We start from the raw sequence: 25,773 nt of genomic DNA, 5'->3' as shown, positions 1-25,773 counted from the left end.
TTGTGATTATGATTTATAAAGAGTAAACACAGTTGTTTGACCATAAATGGATTCTGCCAGCCACTAACCATGAGTGAAAGAAAGGTTTTTGTGTTATTCAGATTCTCTGAACAATGGTTAAGAAACCTTCTTGAACATTTCAACCTTATCCAGATGTTAGAAAACTTAGAAACCACAATTCAGGATAATATGAAGGGAACCCATCATCTTGAAAATGCAATTAAACCTGCTAGCATCATGTTGTAATGTCATTTTACAATCTGACAAGTTGTATGCGGAGCTTGGAATGTTGTAACTGTCCACCAAACCTCAGCACTGTGGCATACACGTATCTAGGAAACTTTCAAAGAAAACCATTTGGCATATATGAAAGCAAGCTAATATTGGGAAAAGATTTGGAAGAGACGGCAGTGGGCCAAATGAGTGCGCACTTCAGCTAAGAATTGTAGCTTGAATTTAAATTAAAAAAAATAAAATAAATATATATATATATATATATGCATATATATATATTTTAACTTTGTTGTGCATATGGCGATATGGAATATGTCTAATGATTTATTTTTAAAAAAAGTACAAATACACATATATAATATATATATTTTTTTTAATAAATCATTTTTATTGAATAAATGTTATTAAACAGAAAACATATAACACTCAAGACATATTCTGTATCGCCATATGCACAACAAAGTTAAAAATAAATATAGTGACATTAATTTCTATTCATAATAAAAGAGTATTAAAAAAGAACCTGACAATAAATTCAGTCACATCTTTCTACCATCTATAAAAAAAAGAAAAAAAAAAGTTACTCTCCAAGATCCCCTTTCTCTTCACATGCAGTAAAGTTAGTGGGAAATATAATGAGAAATACATGTGTTGCATAGAAAGGATATACTATCTGCCCCCCTTAGACTCCAAGATTCCCTGTTTTTACTCTAAGGAATTTAAGAAGCATTGGATCTGAAATAACTTTCTTAGGCTTACCTGTCTATATTTATTTGGAGAAAACATGTTTTATTTCTCTTATAGGCAGTCCCAATGTATTAGTACTATGTAGTCATTGGAGCATTTGTAACTTGAGTTTGGGCAAAACAAAAAACTGAGCTTAAATAAACATAGCATTGAAGTATTCTAAATCCCTAAACAAAAGGGTTAAAGTTAAGGCTTCTCCACCTGCCATTTAGTTTGTCATTGACTTACACATGGAATAGAATATATTTATAGTGTAGTACCCTAAACTACCTTTTGGTGGCAATATTGTAGCAACAACCATTTCAAAAACTTATGTCATATTTGCAATCATTGCATCATTCATTTTCACCAACTCACTCCATTAGGTAACAGCACTGTACGCACTCCGCTAGTTCATTCCCAACCTCAGCTGACATGTGAGTCATCAGAATACCTCAATAAAAATAAATAGAATCAACCAATGAAAAAAACAACATTTCTTACAAGGACAAAATAGAAAAACACTAACGTTATTTAAAAAATTAACACAATAAATCCAGGAGTGTCTCCTGATATTAGCTTCAGGCACCTTACTAAGCCTGTATAATATTCACGCCACAATTTTATGTCACTGTATAAATCACATATTCTTGTTACCTGTTTCTACTTACTCTTTATATGAACTTTTTTGAATATTTTAAGGGGTTTCTTGGACAGATTTTTTTTTTTTTAAAGAAGCCTTAAAATAAAAAAATATCTATATTCACTTTCCAACTGACGTTAGGAAAGGTTCCCAGATCTCTCTCAAACTGGGCATTTCCTTCATGTTAACATGTCACATTCAGGAAATGAGTTTCCTCCTGGGAAAACCCCTTGAAAGGGGTTATCAAACTTTTAAATACATATTTCCTATCTACAGGATAAGGGCTAAGTGTCTGATTACAGAGGGCCTGACCTCTGGGACCCCTCACGATCTCCAGAACGTGGCCTGACTCTCCCCGCTGAATGCTCCAGCCCCCACCTGCCCAGATGTACTTACCTCAGCAGTGACTGCCCACTCAGCCAATTACCAACTGAGGTGGGATCCTGCTGCATCTGGTGAATGCGCGAGTGGTCATTGCCAAGGCTAGTTTGTCTAAAGACAGGCCAGAGCGTTCAGTGGGGAGAGTAGGGTCCTGTTCTGGAGATCACGAGGGGTCCCAGAGGTCAGACCCCTTGATCCCTACATTTTCCAAAGCTGGATAACCCCTTTAAGGATGAGCTTACTTTTGCACTTTACAATCTATGGATATATTTTGCTTTTGTCTCCTCACATTCGGTCATACTATATAATTTTTTATTTTATTTGTTCCACTATTTAACAATACATTTTTTCAGGATGGAGTGTTTTTAAAGCATTATTGTCATTAAAACAGCTTTTGAAATGTCAATCACACATCGATCCAACATTTTCTCTGCATAAAAGTCTATATAGAGAAATGTACAAAGTTCTTAGTCAGCTGGGAAGCGAAGCACAATGCTGCCTCCTTTTCTGGTTAATAACTCACAATCCCAGTGAGTCTCTGCTTAATCTATATTCTGCCCGAAGAAAACCCCTTGCTTCATTATTGAAGTTCTTGACTCTCACTTTACTAGGACGTGAGAGCCGGCGGGGGAGATGAGTGCATCTCTACCTGCATCACTGAAGCCTTGCTACAATCAACTTCCGGGTGCAGCGAACCAACGACGCATGCGCTCTGCTCAGAAAGTAAAGCGCTCATCTCACCCCTGCTGGCACTCACGTGACGTTAGAGTGAAGAATTTGTATAATGAACCCGGGGGGGTGGGCCGGGGAGTAAATATAGATAAGGCAGGGGAGTTTGGGCAGCCGACTCTCCGCCTCAAATGCACGATGGGGCGCATTAGGAATAAAGCTATTTACTACCATAACGCTGCACCTAAGGAACAAATTTAAGTAAGTGACCCATCATTTTACAACTCTTGATTCACTCTATAATCCAGTACTATAATCCAGTATACCTGGTTTAGTGTGGGTGAACAGCTATCAGATTTTCTTAAAGGTATCATTTGGGGTGCAGGTAGCAATGTTTAAATTATGTGAATCTCTTTATATTTTATTGATAGAATGCAGTATATGTTATTAACTTTGCTGTGCATATGGAAATACTGAAGCAACTTTCGTTAAATAATTATTAACTTTTTTCTAGATTTAAAAGTTTTATAAAAAAAAAATTTGAAATATACCAATAACACACATGCTTTTACATGTTTATTTTATCTTAACCTGTCCAGGAGCAAGGGTGTACAGGTACGCCCTCGAGCCCTGGTAGTTAAAGACCAAGGCGTACATGTACGCCCTGGTACCGTTTATGGGGTTTAATCCATTCTTACTTACTGGATGACGAGAGGGTCCTTACCTGCCTCTTCGTCGTCTGTTCGGCGGTCTGCTAGAGCACCGAGAACACTTATCAATGCTATGCTATGACATTGCATTGATCAGTGTAAGCGATCAAAAGTGTTCCCGTACCCTGAGAGCTGACAGGTACGGGGAACAGAGCCGCGCTCGGCATTCTTGTGACACCGCTAGTGGGCACAGGGACCCCGCTAGCGGTGATGGTAGCTCTCGCGGGAGGCATTCTTGTGACACCGCTGGGAGAAAAAAAAAAACGGTACTGTATATCGCCCAGCACTAGGCATGAGTGTTATTTATCTAATAGGGTGCCCCCAGCTGTTTCACAACTACAATTCTCAGCATGGCCTGACAGCTAATAGCAATCATGGCATGCTGGGAGTTGTAGTTGGGAAACAGCTGGAGGCACCCTATTAGATAAATAACACTCATGCATAGACTGAGGGCGGAAGCAAGCTGGGAAGCGCTGCTTCCTGCCCTGCTTTATAGCGCAGATTTAAGAGCACTAAATCTGCTCTATTAAAGCGATTAAAAAAAATTTTTGAAGCCAGGTAGGGGGTTAGGGCTAGATTACTACTAGGTAGGGACATATTAGATTAGATTATAGTACTTGGTGGGAGCTACAGTTTAAAGGACTTTAAGGACATTTTTTGCACATCTGACCACTGTCACTTTAAGCATTTATGAATCTGGGATGCTTCTACTTTTTATTCTGATTCCGAGAGTGTTTTTTCGTGACATATTCAATTTTACATTAGTGGTAAAATTTTTGTCGATACTTGCATCATTTCTTGGTGAAAAATTCCAAAATTTGCTGGAAAATTAGAAAATTTAGCATGTTTTTTATTTGAAACTCTCTGCTTATAAGGAAAATGAACATCCCAAATAAATTATATATTTATTCACATATACAATATGTCTACTTTATGTTTGCACCATAAAGTTGACATGTTTTTACTTTTGGAAGACATCAGAGGGCTTCAAAGTTCAGCAGCAATTTTCCAATTTTTCTCAAAATTTTCTAAATCGTAATTTTTCAGGGACCAGTTCAGTTTTGAAGTGGATGTGAGGGATCTTCATATTAGAAATACCCCATAAATTACCCCATTTTAAAAACTGCACCACTCAAAGTATTCAAAATGACATTCAGAAAGTTTGTTAACGCTTTAGGTGTTTCACAGGAATAGCAGCAAAGTGAAGGAGAAAATTCAAAATCTTCATTTTTTACACTCGAATGTTCTTGTAGACCCAGTTTTTGTATTTTTACAAGGGGTAAACAGAGAGAAATCTCCCAAAAATTTGTAACCCAATTTCTCGAGTAAGGAAATACCTCATATGTGAACGTAAAGTGCTCTGTGGGTGCACTAGAGGGCTCAGAAGGGAAGGAGCGACAATGGGATTTTGAGGAGTGAGTTTTTCTGAAATGGTTTTTGGGGGGCATGTCACATTTATGAAGCCCCTATGATGCCGTAACAGCAACCCCCCCCCTCACTGCATACTATTTTGGAAGCTACACACCTCAAGGAACGTAAAAAGGGGTACTGTAAACCTTAACACCCCACAGGTGTTTGACGAGTTTTCGTTAAAGTAGGATGTGTAAATATAAAAAAAATTTCACTAAAATACATTTTTTTTCCCCCAAATTTACCATTTTTCAAAGAAGTAAAAGGAGACAATGCCCCAAATGCCCAAAATTTGTACCCTTATTTCTTCTGGGTATGGAAATATCCCATATGTGGATGTACAGTGTTCAGCAAGTGAAATACAATGCTCAGAAGAGAAGGAGCACCATTGGGCTTTTGGACAGAGAATTTGGCTGTAATTCAAGTTGGGGGCCATGTTCGTTTACCCTTTGACCCTATTTCGGAAACGACACCCCTCACAGAATGTAACAATGGGTACAAAGAGCATTTACACCCCACTGACATTTGACAGACTTTTGGAACATGGGCTGTGCAAATGAAAAATAAAATTAATCATTTTCATGGACCACTATACCAAAAATCTGTTAGACACAAGTGGGGCGTAAATGCTCACTGCACCCTATTATATTCTGTGAGGGGTTTAGTTTCCATAATCGGGTCACATGTGGGGGGGGGTTACGCATTTCTGGCACCATGGGGGATTTATAAACACACATGACCTTCAATTCCAGAAAAAATCTCTCTCTAAAAGCCCAATGGCGCTCCTTCTCTTCTGAGCCCTGTAGTGCGCCAGCAGAGCCCTTTACGGCCACACATGGGGTATTTATATACTCAGAAGAAATGGTGCTACAAATTATGGGGGGCTTTTTTCCTATTACCACTTGTGAAAATAAAAAATTTGGGATAACACCAGCATTTTAGTGAAAAAATGTTATTTTTTAATTTTCACGTCCAACTTTAACGAAAATTCTTCAAACACCTGTGGGGTGTTCAGGCTCACTATAGCCCTTGTTACGTTCCGTGAGGGGTGCAGTTTCCAAAATAAGGTTACATGTGGGTGTTTTTTTTTGTGTTTATGTCAGAACGGCTGTAACAATCAGCCACCCCTGTGCAAATCACCTCAAATGTACATGGCGCTCTCACTCCTGAGCTTTGTTGTGCGCTCGCAGAGCATTTTATAATCACATATGGGGTATTTCTGTACTGTACTATACGTTACAAATTTTGGTGATCTTTTTTTCCTTTTACCTCTTGTGAAAATGAAAAGTATGGGGCAACAGCAGCATATTAGTGTAAAAAATTTAATATTATCACAACATGTTGGAATAGACCCCAACTTTACCTTTTCATAAGGGGTGGAAGGAGAAAAAAACCTCCAAAATTTGTTAACCAATTTCTCCCGAGTACGGAAATACCCCATATATGGCCCTTAACTGTTGAAATACGACAGGGCTCCGAAGTGAGAGAGCGCCATGCGCATTTGAGGCCTAAATTAGGGATTTGCATAGGGGTGGAAATAGGGGTATTCTATGCCAGTGATTCCCGAACAGAGTGCCTCCAGCTGTTGCAAAACTCCCAGCATGCCTGGATAGTCAATGGCTGTCTGGCAATACTGGGAGTTGTTGTTTTGCAACAGCTGGAGGCTCCATTTTGGAACCACTGCCGTACCAGACCTTCTCATTTTTATTGGGGAGGAGGACTGTGTAGGGGTAGGTGTATATGTAGTGTTTTTTTTTACTTTTTATTATGTATTAGTGTAGTGTAGTGTTTTTAGGGTACATTCACACAGACAAGGGTTCACAGCGAATTTTCTGCTGGGAGTTTGAGCTGCAGCGGAAAATTTGCTGCATCTCAAACCTGCAGCGAGAAACTCGCTGTAAACCTCTGCCCGTTTGAATGTACCCTGTACATTCACATAGGGGGGGCAAAGCTTCAACTGTTGCAAAACTACAACTCCAAGCATGCCCTTTGGCTGTCCGTGCATGCTGGGGGTTGTAGTTATGCAACAGCTGGAGGCACACTGGTTGCAAAACACTGAGTTAGGTAAACTCTGTTTCACAACCAGTGTGCCTTCAGCTGTTGCAAAACTACCGAAGGGTATGCTGAGCGTTGTAGTTTTGTTTGCAACAGCTGGAGGCACACTACTACAGCTCCCAGCATGCCTTTGGCTGTTCATGCATGGTGGGAGTTGTAGTTATGCAATTGCTGGAGCCAAAATTTTTCTTTACTACAACTCCCAGCGTACCCAGACAGCCAAAGGGAATGCTGGGAGTTGCAGCTGTGCCTCCAGCTGTTGCAAAACTACAACTCCCAGCATGCCCTTTGGCTGTGCATGCTGGGAGTTGTTGCTAGGCAACAACAGGAGGCAAACAGCACTTACCTCCTGCTGTTAGATCCCTCCTCGGAAGACCGCCAGGACTGTCGCAGCTTGGGACTGCCCCACTCCGGACCCTCGGTAAGCCTCCCCACACCCCCTTCCTTCACCACCGATGCCGCCCAGCTGGACGGGTGATTGGTCGGCCGGTCCGGCAACTAGTCACGCCACCGGTGCCACCTCACTCCGGCTGGGCAAGGGTGATTGGTGGCGACTCGGACTTCACCAATCACCCTTTTTTTTCCAGGTCACCGGGTCACTGGTGACCCGACTAACCCTGAATCACTGCAAATCCCCGATCTAAATTGATCGGCGTTTTGCGGCCCCCCCAGGCATTTGCACGGGATGCCTGCTGAATGATTTCAGCAGGCATCCCGTTCCAGTCCCCACCCGGTGCACGGCGGGGATCGAAATTCCCACAGGCGTACAGGTACCCCCTGGGTCCTTAACCCCTTCATGAACCAGCCCATTTTCAGCTTCATGACCTGGGCATTTTTTGAAAATCTGACCACTGTCACTTTAAACATTAATAACTTTGGAATGCTTTTACTTATCATTCTGATTCCGAGATTGTTTTTTCGTGACATATTCTACTTTATGTTATTGGCAAAATTTCACTGATATTTGTATCCTTTCTTGGTAAAAAATCTAAAAATTTCATGAAAATGTTGAAAATGTAGCATTTTTCTAACTTTGAAAGTCTCTGCTTGAAAGGAAAATGGATATTCCAAATAAATTACATATTGATTCACATATACAATATGTCTACTTTGTGTTTGCATAAAAAAATTTACAAGTTTTTACTTTTGGAAGACACCAGAGGGCTTCAAAGTTCCGCAGCAATTTTCCAATTTTTCTCAAGATTTTCAAAATCGTAATTTTTCAGGGCCCAGTTCAGGTTGGAAGTGGATTTTAAGGGTCTTCATATTAGAAATACCCCATAAATGACCCCATTATAAAAACTGCACCCCCCAAAGTATTCAAAATGACATTCAGTAAGTGTTTTAACCCTTTAGGTGTTTCACAGGAATAGCAGCAAAGTGAAGGAGAAAATTCTAAATCTTCATTTTTTACACTCGCATTTTCTTGTAGACCCAATTTTTGAATTTTTACAAGGGGTAAAAGGAGAGAAATCACCCTAAAATTTGTAACCCAATTTCTCTCGAGTAAGGAAATACCTCATATGTCCATGTAAAGTGTTCGGCGGGCGCAGTAGAGGGCTCAGAAGGGAAGGAGTGACAATGGGATTTTGGAGAGTGAGTTTTTATGAAAGGGTTTTTGGGGGGCATGTCCCATTTAGGAAGCCCCTATGGTGCCAGAACAGTGGACCCCCCCACATGTGACCCCATTTTGGAAACTATACCCCTCATGGAATTTAATAAGGGGTGCAGTGAGCATTTACACCCCACTGGCGTTTGACAGATATTTGAAACAGTGGACTGTGCAAATCAAAAATTTTATTTTTCATTTTCACAGACCACTGTTCCAAAAATCTGTCATACACCAGTGGGGTGTAAATGCTCACTGCACCCCTTATTAAATTCCGTGAGGGGTGTAGTTTCCAAAATGGGGTCACATATGGATATTTATTGTTTTGCGTTTGTCAGAACTGCTGTAATAATCAGCCACCCCTGTGCAAATCGCCTCAAATGTACATGGCGCACTCTCCCTTCTGGGCCTTGTTGTGCGCCCCCAGAGCACTTTGCGCCCACATATGGGGTATCTCCATAGTCGGGAGAAATTGCGTTACAAATTTTGGGGGTCTTTTTTCCCTTTTACCTCTTGTGAAAATGAAAAGTATAGGGCAACACCAGCAGGTCAGTGTAAAAAATTTATTTTTTTACACTAACATACTGGTGTAGACCCCAACTTCACCTTTTCATAAGGGGTTAAAGAAGAAAAAGCCCCCCAAAATTTGTTAGGCAATTTCTCCCGAGTACGGCGATACCCCATATGTGTCCCAAAACTGTTGCCCTGAAATACGACAGGGCTCCAAAGTGAGAGAGCGCCATGCGCATTTGAGGCCTGAATTAGGGATTTGCATAGGGGTATTCTATGCCAATGATTCCCAAACAGGGTGCCTCCAGCTGTTGCAAAACTCCCAGCATGCCTGGACAGTCAATGGCTGTCCGGCAATACTGGGAGTTATTATTTTGCAACAGCTGGAGGCTCCGTTTTGGAAACAGTAGCGTACCAGACGTTTTTCATTTTTTGGGGGGAGGGGGGCTGTGTAGGGGTATGTGTATATGTAGTGTTTTTTACTTTTTATTTTAGGTTAGTGTTAGTGTAGTGTTTTTTGGGTACAGTCACATGGGCAGAGGTTCACAGCAAGTTTGCCGCTGGAAGTTTGAGCTGCAGCGCAAAATTTGCGCCATCTCAAACTTGCAGCACTCACTGCAAACCTCCGCCCATGTGAGTGTACCCTGTACATTCACATTGGGGGGGGGCAAACATCCAGCTGTTGCAAACTCCGAGCATGCCCTTTGGCTGTCCGTGCATGCTGGGAGTTGTAGTTTTGCAACAGCTGGAGGAACGCTGGTTTGGAAACACTAAGTTAAGTAATAAACTTTCAAGTGTTTTGCAACCAAACTTAGTGTTTCCAAACCAGTGTGCCTCCAGCTGTTGCAAAACTACAACTCCCAGCATGCATGGTCTGTCAGTGCATGCTGGGAGTTATAGTTTTGCAACAATTGCAACAGCTGGAGGCACTGAGGTAGGAAACGGACAATGTTTCCCAACTAGTGTGCCTCCAGTTGTTGCAAAACTACAACTCCCAGCATGCCCAGTCTGCCCAGGCATGCTGGAAGTTGTAGTTCGGCAATATCTGAAGGATCAGATGTTGCCGAACTACAACTTCTAGCATGCTTGGGCAGTCTGGGCATGCTGGGAGTTGTAGTTTTGCAACATCTGGAGGTCCACAGTTTGGAGACCACTGTATAATGGTCTCCAATCTGTGCTCTTCCAGATGTTAGAGAACTACAACTCCCAGCATGCCTGGACAGACTGAGCATGCTGAGATTTGTAGTTTTGCAACATCTGGAAGAGCACAGATTGGAGACCATTATACAGTGGTCTCCAAACTGTGGACCTCCAGATGTTGCAAAACTACAACTCCCAGCATGCCCAGAAAGCCAAAGGCTGTCTGGGCATGCTGGGAGTTGCAGTTTTGAAACTCTCAGAGGCAACAGTGAGATCTCTTTACGGCGATCTCACTGCTGCCAATGAAGATGCCGCACTGCTGCCGGAAACTCACCTCCGGGACGCAGTGCAGCCAGGACCGCATGGAGGACGCCGGGACCGCCGGGACCGCTCGGGACACCGCTCGGACGGGTAAGTGACGCCGGGGGACGGGTCAGGGACACTTAGCAGAGCGGTGTGTGTCCCGATCCCCGTGATCGGGACTCACACACCGCGCTGCTAAGTATTTTCATAGCGAAACGCTGCTATCAGCTTGTCAGATTTGACCAGCTGATAGCAGCGATCGCTGGGGGGGGGGTGGGGGATGAAACCCCCCGTGGTCGCACGGTAAGATGGCTGGCTATCAGTGATAGCCACCATCTTTCCGGGCGCTGCAGGGTGCCACGAGTAGCGGCAGTAATGTTCATGACGTACCTGTATGTCATGGGTCGGGAACACCTTGCCACCCATGACGTACAGGTATGTCATAGGTCGGGAAGGGGTTAAAGGGGTACTCCAGTGGAAAACTTTTTTTTTTTTTTATCAACTGGTACCAGAAAGTTAAACAGATTTGTAAATTACTTCTATTAAAAAATCTCAATCCTTCCAGTACTTATTAGCTGCTGAATACTACAGAGGAAATTCTTTTCTTTTTGGAACACAGAGCTCTCTGCTGACATCATGACCACAGTGCTCTCTGCTGACACCTCTGTCCATTTTAAGAACAGTTCCTAAAATGGACAGAGATGGCAGCAGAGAGCACAGTGGACATGATGGCAGCAGAGAGCACTGTGTTCCAAAAAGAAAATAATCCTTTCAGTACTTATTAGCTGCTAAATACTACAGAGGAAATTAAGATTCTTTAATAGATGTAATTTACAAATCTGTTGAACTTTCTGGCACCATTTGATTAAAAAAAAAAAGTTTTCCACTGGAGTACCCCATTAAGTACCTGGGAGCCGGGGCGTACCCCTACGCCCTAGGTCCTTAAGGGGTTAAACATGTAAATTTTGGTGCATGTAGTTAGGATTTTTTTAAAGTAGTAAAATAAAATAAAACCTACATAAATTGGGTATCCTTGTAACCGTATGGACCTATAGAATAAAGATCAGGTGTCATTTTTACTGAAAAGTGCACTGCGTAGAAACAGAAGCCTCCAAAAATTACAAAATGGCGTGTTTTTTTTTTCTTCAATTTCACCCCACAAATATATTTATTTGTTTTGCAGTAGATTTTGTATTAAATGATTGATGTCATTACAAAGTACAATTAGTGGCACAAAAAAACAAGCCCTTATATGGGTCTGTAGGTGCAAAATTGAAAGTGGTATGATCTTTAGACGGAGAGGAGGAAAAAATGAAAGGAGGAAAAGGGAAAACCTTTTTTCTTTTAAATCAACTGGTGGCAGAAAGTTAAACATATTTGTAAATTACTTCTATTAAAAAAATCTTAATTCTTCCATTACTTATTAGCTGCTGAATGCTACAGAGGAAATTCCTTTCTTTTTGGAACACTGATGACATCACGAGCACAGTGCTCTCTGCTGACATCTATGTCCATTTTAGCAACCATGCATAGCAGATGTATGCTAAGGGCAGCATGGTGGCTCAGTGGTTAGCACTGCTGCCTTGCAGTGCTGGGGACTTGGGTTCAAATCCCACTAAGGACAACAATAAATAAAGCATTATTATTATTATAACATCAGCAGAGAGAACTATGCTCGTGATGTCATCAGAGAGCATTCCAAAAAGAAAAGAATTTCCTCTGTAGTATTCAGCAGCTAATAAGTACAGGAAGGATTAAGATTTTTTAATAGAAGTAATTTACAAATATGTTTAACTTTCTGCCACCAGTTGATTTAAAAGAAAAAAGGTTTTCACCGGAGTACCCCTTTAAGGACTCAGCCCTTTTTTTGCAATTCTGACCACTGTGACTTTATGCATTAATAACTCTGATATGCTTTTACCGACTATTCTGATTCTGAGATAGTTATTTCGTAACATATTCTACTTTATGTTAGTGGTAAATTTTCGTTTTGCATTTTTCTAACTTTGAAGCTCTCTGCTTGTAAGGAAAATTGATATTCCAAATAAATGTTATATTGATTCAGAAATACAATATGTCTACTTTATGTTGGCATCATAAAATGGACATATTTGTACTTTTTGAAAAAATTTAAGGGCTTCAAATTATAGCAGCAATTTTCAAAATTTTAATGAAAATTGCAAAATCTGAAGGGACAGATGTTACAGAACTACAACTCCCATCATGCCTGGGCAGTCTAGGCATGCTGAGAGTTGTAGTTTGGCAACATCTGGAGGGCTACCATTTGGACTCCAAACTGAGACCCTCCAGATGTTGCAAAATTACAACTCCCAGCAGTTTGGCAACCACTAGAAGGGCAGCAGTAAATATCACTTTACTGCCACCTTTCTTCTTTCCCCCCCCCCCCCCCCCCCCCCCACCGTCGCTTCCCTACCTGCGCTGCTGATCTCCACTGTCTCCACCGATGATCGGCAGTCCCCATGGCATCTTCGGCACAGGAACAGGCCGCCATCTTCTCCCCCCCGTTCTGCCCGACATCCAGGGGTGGGCAGAGTGGGGGTTTCCATGGCAACCCGCTGTCGTGCACTGCCATTGGTCAGAACTCATTTCTGACTAATGGCAGGGGATAGGAGGAGATCGCAGCTCTGCAACCTCGCTCCTATCCCTCAGGATGATCGGGGCTGTCAATGACAGCTCCAATCATCCCTATTTTCCGGGTGATCGGGTCATTAGAGGGTCATCTGAATTGACATGCTATTTTCTCCGATTGCCGACATGCAGGGATCCCGGTCCAGTTCCCAACCGGCTAGCGGCGGGGACCGGAATTCCCACGGGCATATCCATACACCCTACGTCCTTAAAGACTCGGGATGCAGGGCGTATGCATACGCCCTACGTCCTGAACAGGTTAATAACTCTGAGATGCTTTTACCTTTTATTCTGATTCTGATATTGTTTTTTCGTGACATATTCTACTTTAAAATAGTGGTAAAAATTAACATAGTGGTGAAAAATCCCAAAATGTCATGAAAATTTTGCATTTTTCTAACTTTGAAACTCTCTGCTTGCAAGGAAAATGGATATTCCAAATAAATTATATATTGATTCACAAATACAATATGTCTACTTTATGTTGGCATCATAAAGTTGGTATGTTTTTACTTTTTGAAAACATTAGAGGGCTTCAAAGTATAGCAGCAATTTTCTAAATTTTCACGAAAATTTCAAAATCAGAATTTTTCAGGGACCAGCTAAGTTTGAAGTGGATTTGAGGGGTCTTTCTGTGAGAAATACCCCATAAATGACCCCATTATAGAAACTAAACCCCTCAAAGTATTCAAAATGACATTCAGAAAGTTTTTTTTAACCCTTTAGGTATTTCAAAAGAATAGCAGCAAAGTGGAGGAGAAAAGAGCAACTGTGGGATTTTTTTTAAAACAAATTTTTCTGCCATGGTTTTTGAGGGCCATGTTGCGTTTAGGAAGCCCCCATGGTGCTAGAACAGCAAAAAAAAAAAAAAAACTCCACCCCTCAAGGAACGTATCAAGAGTTATAGTGAGCCTCAACACCTCACAGGTGTTTGACGACTTTGCGTTGAACTTGGACGTGAAAATGAAAAATAAGATTTTTAACACTGAAATGATGGTGTTACCCCAAATTTATTTTTTTCACAAGGGGTAATAGGAGAAAATGGACCCCAAAATTTGAATCCCATTTTTCCCGATTAAGAAAATGCCCCATATGTGGATGTTCAGTGTTTTGCTGGCGCACTACAGGTCTCAGAACAGAAGGAGCACCATTGGACTTTTGGAGAGAGAATTTTGCTGAAATTGAAGTCGGGGCCATGTGCATTTACAAACCTCCCATGAAGCCAGAACAGCAGAAAACCTCCACATGTGACACCATTTTGGAAACTACACCCCTCCAGGAACGTAACAAGGGTTACAGTGAGTACTTACACCTCACAAGTTTTTTGAACAGTGGGCCGTTAAAGTGAAAACATTTATTTTTAACACTAAAATGATGGTGTTACCCCAAATTTTTCATTTTCACAAGGGGCAATAGGAGAAAATGAACCCCAAAATTTGAAGCCCAATTTCTCTCGATTAAGAAAATGCCCCATATGGGGACGTTTAGTGCTCTACTGGTGCACTACAGGTCTCAGAACAGAAAGAGGCCATTGGACTTTTGGAGAGAGAATTTTGCTGGAATTGACGTCGGGGCCATGTGCATTTACAAACCTCCCATGGAGCCAGAACCTCAGAAAACCCCCACATGTGACACCATTTTGGAAACTACAACCCTCCAGGAACGTAACCAGGGTTACAGTGAGTACTTACACCTCAAAGGTTTTTTGAACAGTGGGTCGTAAATGTGAAAAATTTGATTTTTCGCACTATATTGATAGTGTTACCCTAAATGTTTCATTTTCACATGGGGTAATAGGGCAAAAGGCCCCCAAAATTTGTAGTGCAATTTTGCCTGAGAAAGAAAATACCCCATATGTGGATGTAAAATGCTCTGCGGGCGCAATGCAATGCTCAGAATTGAAGGAGCGCCATTGGGCTTGGAGTGAAAAGTTTGTTGGAATTGAAGTCGGGGGCCATGGGAGTTTTCAAAGCCCCCATTGTGCAAAATCAGCAGTAACTCCACACATGTGACACCATTTTAGAAACTAAACCCATCAAGGAACGTAACAAGGGTTATAGTGAGTACTTACACCTCACATGTTTTTTGAACAGTGGGCAGTAAGGCCCCTTTCGCACTACAAAATTACTCTGTTTTAAAGATCCCTACAAAGTTCCGTCTGAAAATCAGCTGAAAAACGGCAGTTACAAAATCCTATATGGCCGTTAGAAAATCCCATTATAGTCTAATAGCCGTTGTTCTTATTGGCTCGTAAGGTGATCCTCCTTTAGCCACAATGGAACAGCTTCATGCACTTGCGCATGCGCTGGGCATGATGCGTAATTGATGCAGCACAAAATTCCTATCACAGCCTGGCAGCATCATTTGATTGCGAAAATGAGGCTGATTTTCACAAAACCTCGCAGAGTTTTCAAAAACGAAGCTTGCTAAAGTCACATGACTTTACGGAATGTTCATTGGTTGAGCGAAAACGAGGCTGTAAAGTCATGTGATCATATCCGTGGGCAGAGAAGGAGGATCACAGAACGAAAGTATGAATAATAAACAGATGGGCGGCGGGTGGCGGAACATAGAAGGCAGGCTCAAATCACGGAACCCATCCCCATGATGACGAAACAATCACTGAAACTCTGCAAGGTGAAAAAAAAATGAGGGGTCGGCATGAGCAGGAAATAGCTGAAACTACCAGACTTCCTCCAAACAACAAAGGTCAGACAAAAAAAAAAAAAACTATACACACATTTATAAAAAATTAAATAAAAAAACTATAATATAGCTTAAAAGGAGATAAAGCACGGAACACAAACTGTCTCGCCATGGTAGTACCACTTTAAGGTATCCCAAGCTATATTGATTGTGGTCTCATTTTTATTTCTGTCCCAGAAGGCCACAATTTCTGTTATTATAAACTCATCTTAACCCCTTAAGGACGCAGCCCTTTTTCACCTTAAGGACTGAGACCTTTTTCGCAATTCTGACCACTGTCGCTTTACGAATTAATAATGCGAAAATGCTTTTACCGAATATTCTGATTCTGAGATAGTTTTTTCGGGACATATTCTACTTTATTTTGGTGGTAAATTTTCGGCGTTACTTGCATCCTTTTTTGGTGAAAAATCCCAAAATTTCATGAAAATTTTGAAAATTTAAAATTTTTCTAACTTTGAAGCTCTACTTGTAAGGAAAATGGATATTCCCAATAAATTTTATTTTTATTCACAAATACAATATGTCCACTTCATGTTGGCATCATAAAATGGACATCTTTTTGCTTTTTGAAAAGTAAAGCAGCAATTTTAAAAAATGTCATGAAAATTGCTAAATCTGAAGGGACAGATGTTACAGAACTACAACTCCCAGCATGCCTGGGCAGTCCAGGCATGCTGAGAGTTGTAGTTTGGCAACATCTGGAGGGCTACCGTTTGGGCACCACTGTAACAGTGGTCTCCAAACTGTGACCCTCCAGATGTTGCAAAATTACAACTCCCAGCAGGATGATCGGGGCTGTCCCTGACAGCTCCGATCATCGCTATTTTCCGGGTGATCGGATGACCAGAGACCCGATCAGCCCGGAATAGCAGAAAATCGCATGTCTGAATTGACATGCGATTTTCTGCGATCACCGACATGGGGGGGGGGGGGGGGGCCTCGGGACCCCCCTGGGCGATGTGCTGGGATGCCTGCTGAATGATTTCAGCAGGCATTCCGGTCCCCAACTGGCTAGCGGCGGGGACCGGAATTCCCACGGGCGTATGCATACGCCTGGCGTCCTGAACAGGTTAATTAATTACTCCCAACCAATGTGGGTTAAGAGAGAAACCATCTTTATGTCCTGTCCCCCTTTTTTCTACATTAAGAACAATATTTAGTGGAAAGTGGTCCGATATGGACTTCACCCCATATTTCATACTATGAATCAAATTCAAAGCTTGGGTATTAGCCAAACAGAGGTCTATTCTAGACGCTGTGTTGAATGTGTTGCTATAGCAGAAGGCTGGTCTAACTCCATATTTCTTCCGCCAAATATGAAACCTTGCAGAGAACCTTGCTAGCAAGGAACGTCCAGGGGTCCTGTCACCTCTACCACCTCTCCTATGCAAATTACTATCCATTATTGAGTTAAAGTCCACAACTATTAGGATTGGAAGGTGGGCAACATCTTCACAAAATTTCAACACTTGTACATTGCTACTCTAAAAGAATTATACTGCAAGTCTCTCATTTCTCTTGTTCTTCTAAGAATTGAGTCTCTATCATTCGATGAGATCACTTTCACGAAAACTGTTCTGGGTGGATATCCCGGTGGAGGTTTGTGGGTGGGTACCCAGTGTGCCCGTTCAATACCAACATTTCCTGATAGGCAGTCTCCTGTAAAGAGTTCCTTAAACCATTGTAAGCAAAATGCGATCATATTATTTCCTTCTGAGCCTCCCGGTAGCCCTAAAATATGAATGTTTGACCTTCTCGAGCAATCTTCCAGATCCGACAGTTTTGTCTTAAAAAATAGATTTTCCTTAAGTAACTGGTCCACATTTGATTGTAATTTAGCTAATCCCACTTCTAGGTCTGGCATTTCTTTCTCAATTTGGCCTAACCTTTGGTCATCTCTCACAAGGCTAATCTGGGTGGAAATAGATCCAACGTGCACTGATAGATCTTTTAGGGAGAGATTGCATTGTTTAATCTCCACCAGAATATTGGAGAGGATCTGCAGTGATATATTTTCTTCCGTGGCTGACTCCATTGCTCCCTCCCCCTGCAAAACCTAATTTCTTGAGCCTGGTGGTTTTGAACTAGGCGGTGAAATATCTTTCATATTTTTATTCCTTGAAAATGGAGGTGACTTCATATATTTGTCAATTTTCACAGAGCTCCACCTTTGCCCCCTGATCTACATTGTTGTGGTTTGGGTGGCATGAGCCAATGCAAGCTCTCCTTTATTTTTAAAATAAGAGATGAGAATTTTAGCACAGACCACCAGACCAAACTATGAATGTGCGATTTTAGTCCAGTCCCCAAGCCCGTGTTTCAAACTTGTGGGCTAAAACTTATTTGCAGAAAAGGAAAAAAGGTGCAAGTGCAGCTCACAATTAATGTGTAAACCCTACCTGAGGTCAACAGGGCATGCAACTATACCACAGCTGCAAAAAATAACGAAATATGTGTAGAAAAATATTGCCCGGACCTTCCAAGGTAGTGTGATTTGATAAAATAGATAATAGATAATTGGGTCGTACTCCAATAATAATTCAATGGTTATTTATTTAAAATGTATAGTGCATTACTGCTCACAGGGCCCTTGTGAGAAAAAACACATATATTAAATGTACAAGATCCTAAAATGTAAAAATATAAAATATCACTGGCATATAAGATAGCTCTATGTAGACAAATTCATATAACGTCTTTGCAGTATTGTGAAGATGCAGTATAAATGTCCTTTTGTGTGGCAACTATAAATCAAAGTGGATACTCTGTTACCGGTCCTGGATGATGTGGCTCTGTCAGCTCCCGTGCCTAGATAACAGTCAGCGGTCTTAGATGGTGCTGTGGCTTTAACTCTCAAGATCCAGATGTTATGCGGTGATGGTCGTCCCAGGCTGGTGGCACTGGCAGGCGCCGATGATAGAATCGCCGGGAGACCGTGCGCTGGCAAGCGCCGATGGTGGATTTGTCAGGAGACCAAGCGCTGGCAGGCGCTGATGGTATCGATCTCCTCACCGCTGGACTTGGAAGCCGGAGACTACACGCTGGGTAGATGGAACTTACCTCGTGTAGGTGGCGTGTGACGTCAGCTTGAGCCGGAGCTGGCCAGGTAAAATCAGGACCGGACACTAGTCTAGATCGACTAATGCGTAGGAGATCCACAATGTGATGAATTTGCTCCGTGAGCAATAGCTTAAGTTCATAAAGAGCATAAATGCCAGTGAACAAGATTAATGTACAGGACTAGACGCGTTTCAGGGTTCTCAGATACGACCCTTTCCTCAGTAGTTGACTACTGAGGAAAGGGTCGTATCTGAGAACCCTGAAACGCGTCTAGTCCTGTACATTAATCTTGTTCACTGGCATTTATGCTCTTTATGAACTTAAGCTATTGCTCACGGAGCAAACTCATCACATTGTGGATCTCCTACGCATTAGTCGATCTAGACTAGTGTCCGCTCCTGATTTTACCTGGCCAGCTCCGGCTCAAGCTGACGTCACACGCCACCTACACGAGGCAAGTTCCATCTACCCAGCGTGTAGTCTCCGGCTTCCAAGTCCAGCGGTGAGGAGATCGATACCATCAGCGCCTGCCAGCGCTTGGTCTCCTGACAAATCCACCATCGGCGCTTGCCAGCGCACGGTCTCCCGGCGATTCTATCATCGGCGCCTGCCAGTGCCACCAGCCTGGGACGACCATCACCGCATAACATCTGGATCTTGAGAGTTAAAGCCACAGCACCATCTAAGACCGCTGACTGTGATATCTAGGCACGGGAGCTGACAGAGCCACATCATCCAGGACCGGTAACAGAGTATCCACTTTGATTTATAGTTGCCACACAAAAGGACATTTATACTGCATCTTCACAATACTGCAAAGACGTTATATGAATTTGTCTACATAGAGCTATCTTATATGCCAGTGATATTTTATATTTTTACATTTTAGGATCTTGTACATTTAATATATGTGTTTTTTCTCACAAGGGCCCTGTGAGGAGTAATGCACTATACATTTTAAATAAATAACCATTGAATTATTATTGGAGTACGACCCAATTATCTATTATCTATTTTATCAAATCACAATACCTTGGAAGGTCCGGGCAATATTTTTCTACACATAAAACTTATTTGCATTTGATCTCCAACAAGGTCCTCTCTCACCCCAAATATATGGGGCCTGTAATTCAAGGCGAACAAAAGGATTGGAGTAAAATCAGAAATGTCTTTAGTTTATTAAAATATATGTGTTGAACAGAGAAATGACTCACTTATCAGGAGATAGTGGTTCTGGAACTCAATGCAGATATCTCTCCCATCTACGCTGCTATAGATTGCATAGGGGAAAAGAAAGAAGAAGAAAGAAAGAGAGGGAAAGAAAGAAAAATAAAAATAGGGGGGGGGAAAACAACAAAAAAAGGGCAGAAATTAGAAAGATTCTTTTTAAAGGTTCCCCCCCCCCCCCAACTTTTGCAACAGGACAGCTATGTCAACCAGAGCGGTATATCTCCCCACCTCTTCCTCCCTCTCCCCACTATACCTTCCCTCCCCTCCACCACCTATACATTTTAATGTCCCAGCAGGAGACAGAATGCATGTACAATTCAGGGTATCCATTACAGTTTACATTCTTTTCTTTTCTCGCTCTCTCCATTGGCATAGGTCCATATAGTAATAATCCAACCCATATATTTTATCTCAGTGTGAACTATGGTGCAGGCTAGCCATGGTTTGTTGCTGTGGTTTACCTAGCATACATTATCATTCAGTTCATTCTTGTTTGGTTCTGTACACTTTACTGAAACCCCCGACTTCGGCAATACACAGTCCCCCCGCACATGTCCATAATGGCAATTTCTGTACTCACGGTCCAGTGTTTTCATTTGATTAGGAGATGAGGGACGGCTGCCATGGCGCCGGCACCAGCTCTGGACCTCCGGAGGCGTCCAAGCTCAGCCACGTGTCCCTCTTGCTCAACCGTGGAGGAATTTTCTATAGTTCCAGCGTGCTCACTGCGTCTCAAACGTCGCATGTTGGGTCTGTCAGCCCGGCCTCCCGGACCTGGGAGGGGGCAGGAACCACTCCATCTGACCTGCTTCACCCCCACACTCCCAGGGTCCTTCTGCCAATTACCCCGAAAAGGGCACCAGCCCGCGGCCACTCATCGTCTCTCCCCCTGGACTGAAAACCACGGTGAGCGCCTGCCCCAGCCAGGTAAGGGAGCTGGGGCAGGGGGGCATCAAATAATCCAGATCGGGGGTAGCTTAAGCCTGGATGCTGTGGGATGCATCATACGGGCAGGCAGCATCAGTCGGAGGTCAGGGGAGAATGAGTCAGAGCGCCGCGGTCTCACGTCATGCCACCAGGTGCCGCCCCGACAAGAACACTTTAACAATAAAAATTTTATAAAAGTATTTACAAAAGGCTGGGGTTTTCTTTTTCTCAAAGGTCTCTTTTTACTACATCCAGATTTATAAAAGGAAACCAGATTTATAAAAGAGAGATTTTATAGAATACTAACACTAAACTTAACAAAATATTACATCATGTGTAATAATTTGCAAGATAATTCATTAAAAAGTAGATTATTTTATTGAACTGTCATTTAATTAAAATAAAAAAACAGACTTAAAATCCACACAATTTAGAGAATAAAGGTGATGGTATCTGGATTATAGCATGTAGGTCAGGCAGGGAGAGTTGTAGCCAAATAACACTTAAGTCAATAATATTATCATTTCAGTCAGTAAATCGATCGCCTATCTTGTGTGCAGCTGCTGATAGTTTTCCCAGACATGTAGTAGCAAGTCTAGCTGTCACTATATAGAGCAGTCAGGCCATAGCCTTGAACAAGGGCTGTTGTCATCCCCTGTAGTATTGCATCAGCTACAGAATGTGAGATTTGACCAATGACCTTTACATGTAACTTACCTCATATTACATCTGTCAGAGCTAGAGTTAAGTGTAGATGATTTAGTAATGGAGGAATTGCCTATATTATGCAAGTGTAATTGAATTATGTTCTTTTATTATTGGTATTATATTTTAAAGCGTTACTATTGTAAAAAAATAAAATAAAAAACTTCTCACATGTCATGCAGACATGTCAAATGTTTTCATCAGTCGAGGGGGGGAGATCACCACCAACTAGTAGATATAGCAGTGAACTGTGGGGCTGGTTCAGCACTCATTGCAGGAGACGGGCTCTGTTATACCTATGGAGCCCATTACCTGCAATGTGGTAGACTGTGTTCCGGGTAAGGGAGTAAATCTCACTTCACCCACCTATTTTTAGCAATGCCAATTAAAATTTTTGACATGTCTGCTAGACATTCAATGAAAAGAGTTCCAACGAGATTGCAAAGTTTTACTACGCCATGTTAAATGCACAGACTGACCAGGTGAACAAAATCCCAGAAGACTCCCAAATGTTTAAATGAAATATGTCCAGCATCTACTTCATGAATAAGAATGTATTCAAGCAAAGACATAGTACAATAGCAATGTTTTGACCCTTTACATGTATAGTCTTTGTCAAGCTTAAAAGGGGTACTCTGCCCCTAGACATCTTATCCCCTATCCAAAGGATAGGAGATAAGATGTCTGATCGCAGGGGTCCCGCCCCTGGGGACCCCCTTGATCTCCCTGCTGCACCCGGCATTCATATAGAGAGTTGGGAGCAGTGCCAGAGGCTTGTGATGTCACGGCCACACCCCGCTCGTGATGTCTCGGCACGTCCCCTCAATGCAAAAGAGAAGTTCGCTCCGTGCCCCCCCCCCCCCTGCCCCCATGTCTTTGCTGGAATAAATTAAAATTCATGAAGTAGATGCTGAATATATTCTGTTCAAACGCTTTAAATGCATAAATCTATATGCATAATACAGGGTTGTAGCCAGACTAAGGCTGGGTTCACACTACGTTTTCTCCCATACGGGAGCACATACGGCAGGGGAGAGCTAAAACCTCGCGCTCCCGTATGTCACCGTATGCGCTCCCGTATGTCATTCATTTCAATGAGCCGGCCGGAGTGAAACGTTCGGTCCGGTCGGCTCATTTTTGCGCCGTATGCGCTTTTATAACCGGACCTAAAACCGCGGTTGACCAGTTTTAGGTCCGGTTGTAAAAGCGCATACGGCGCAAAAATTAGCCGACCGGACCGAACGTTTCACTCCGGCCGGCTCATTGAAATGAATGACATACGGGAGCGCATACGGTGACATACGGGAGCGCGAGGTTTTAGCTCCCCCCTGCCGTATGCGCTCCCGTATGGGAGAAAACGTAGTGTGAACCCACCCTAAGCTGGGCCCCATGTCAATGATTTAAATTCACCCTCCCACCCTATGCATGAATATACAAGCTCCATGTCACTGTTAAGGCAATGATATACCTTCTTGCCGGGTCATCTTAAAAAAAAAAAAAGGAAAATTACAATTACACCACTAAGTGTGTCCTTACGTTTGGATTCACACTTCAAAAGTTTTGAAATTCCGCTCGGAAATACTAGTACAGCAGAGTCCGATTGTTTGCTTTTCCCTCCTGAGCTTCTTAAGAGTCAACCGGCCTTATACTTAGGCCAGGTTCACACTTACGATACTCCAAACGGAAAAGTTTCATCCGGTGCCTCCTAGTGCACCCAACGCCACCTGATTCATAAATTGCAATGTCTGTGGAGTGGATTCTGCCTTAAGAATGGACAAGTCCATTCCTCTGGTGGCAGAATTTCAGCTACAGAATATCCGCTACTAAAATTCCCTAGTGTGCACTGTGCAGCGAATTCCATTGCCATTGCTGCACTGGAATTTCTGAGTGGAATTTAAGAGATGGAATTCTGTTCAGAAATTCTGTAGCGTGAACCTGGCCTTACAGGTTTAGGAATAGAATAAGAAACAGTTAAGCACTAATATTTTAACACTTGACAATAGTCATAGATCAAACCCCGAAATGATTACACTAGAACAATAATAAAAACTACATGATATGGGTGATATGATCTTTTATTACTCAAGTACATCCATGTTTTTTCTAAAAACATTACCTTCAATAATAGATAAAAAGTTTTAACTGCTATATCATGTGTGAGAAAGTGAAGGGCATGGTGGTTGATGGGAGATATGTGTCACCAAGGCTCCTGGCCTTGGTGAAGTAAGAGACAATATTTATCCAGTGTCTGTACTGCGATGCAGACTGACACTGTGGCCGTAGTATGGCTGGAAGGCCAATCCGGGATGGCTCTTACTGGGAATGGTCAATGTAGGGTGGGGGCCATTCCCCACAATCCAGGCTGCCTTTTGTTGGCCTTAAAGGCAGCCTGCTTCATTAGCTGAGGGGGATTTGTTAGTTGCAGCTCACACTGCCAGAGAGAGCGGAGTGTGGAGCTCTTCCCTGAGAGTTTGGAAGCTGGTCAGCAGACAGCCTGGAGGCTTGGAAAAGACTTGCTTGATGCCGCATGGCATGGACTCAGGCGTGAACAAACAAATACAGGTGGACTTTTGTTACTTTTCCTTTGTTCTGCACTTAAAGACTGTTTGCCAAGTGTGAATAAAACACTGAACTTTGAGTTGAAAAGTCCTGTTTCCGTGCCTCTTTACTGCAACCGCCCCTGTCTGCAAGAGCAAGCCATCACACATGTTCCTTTTAGTTCAGTCTCCTCCCTTAATTTACCCTCATTGATCCCACTTTCAACACTAATCTAGGTAAGTCATGACTGCCTGGCTCCTGCAATTTTATGGAAAAATACTAGAGAGAGTTTTGCCTTGCTCCTTGTCAGCTTATTCAAGTTAATATATACATTACCAGAAACTATTTACTCCCAAGTACACTGCGCCCTAGGGTGAATAGAATTGAGCACATTCTCAAAGAGAAGGAAATTGCTAAGGTCAGATAATATCTAAGCAAATACATGATTTTATTACTCAAGTACATACATGTTTTTTTTCTTAAAAAGAAACCAAAAAAACTTACCAGCAATGACAAAGTTTTAGGGGATAGAAACACAGCAAGTCATTGATGTTAGGTGCAAGTTTAGTATCAAGGGTGAAAATCCTTATGTGTCTCTTATTCTATAAGCCATATATTTAAAAGGAGTCTGTTGGGAGTCTTTATCCCTCCAAACTGCTAAACGTAAACCAGCTAAACTTTACCTATGTTGATGGTCATACTTTAACCTGTTAAGGACGCAGGGCGTATCCATATGCCCTGCATCCCGAGTCCTTAAGGACGCAGGGCGTATGGATATGCCCTTGGGAATTCCGGTCCCCGCCGCTAGCCGGTTGGGGACCGGATCGGGATTCCTGCTGAAATCATTCAGCAGGCACCCCGGCACATCGCTCAGGGGGTTCCTGAGACCATGTCGGCGATCGGAGAAAATCGCATGTCAATTCAGACATGCGATTTTCTCCAATTCTGGGCTGATCGGATCTCTGGTGACCCGATCGCCCAGAAAATAGGGATGATCGGAGTTGTCAGTGACAGCCCCGATCAGCCTAAAGGGATAGGAGTGAGGTCGCAGTGCTGCGATCTCCTCCTATCCCCTGCGATTAGTCAGAACTGAGTTCTGACCAATGGCAGCGCAGGACAGGGGGTTGCCATGGAAACCCCCCATTCTGCCCACCCCTGGATGTCGTGCAGAACGGGAGTAGAAGATGGAGTCCTGTACCAGAGTAGAAGATTCGTGGGGCCCGGCGATCATCGCAGACATCCAGCGGAGATCTCAGGTAGGGAATCGTCGGTCGGGAGGAGAAATGAAAGTGAAAGTAATGTGATCTTTACTGTGGGAACCGCTAGGAAGGCCGGACTGCAACTCCCAGCATGCCCAGACAGCCAAAGGCTGTCTGGGCATGCTGGGAGTTGTAGTTTTGCAACATCTGGAGGGTCACAGTTTGGTGACCACTGTTACAGAGGTACCCAAACGGTAGCCCTCCAGATGTTGCCAAACTACAACTCTCAGCATGCATAGACTGCCCAGGCATGCTGGGAGTTGTAGTTCTGTAACATCTGTCCCTTCAGATTTAGCAATTTTCATG

At 42.6% G+C, this 25,773-nt stretch overlaps 1 protein-coding gene across 3 annotated transcripts in view; it reads right to left on the bottom strand.

Moving 5' to 3' along the window:
* The window catches only part of LOC130363096 (probable E3 ubiquitin-protein ligase HERC6), a 155,279-nt gene that overhangs the window by 103,759 nt on the left and 25,747 nt on the right, over positions 1–25,773 (bottom strand). For 2 of the 3 annotated variants that reach the window (XM_056568460.1, XM_056568469.1), the window contains exon 2: positions 20,023–20,078. In XM_056568460.1, the coding sequence (XP_056424435.1) occupies positions 20,023–20,078 (56 nt within the window). The remainder of the gene's footprint in view (positions 1–20,022; positions 20,079–25,773) is intronic. The other variant, XM_056568477.1, reaches the window with a different exon arrangement.

This window comes from Hyla sarda, chromosome 1 (genome assembly GCF_029499605.1).
Source record: "Hyla sarda isolate aHylSar1 chromosome 1, aHylSar1.hap1, whole genome shotgun sequence".
Taxonomy (NCBI): Eukaryota; Metazoa; Chordata; class Amphibia; order Anura; family Hylidae; genus Hyla; species Hyla sarda.
This window is presented reverse-complemented; position numbering and strand designations above follow the sequence as displayed.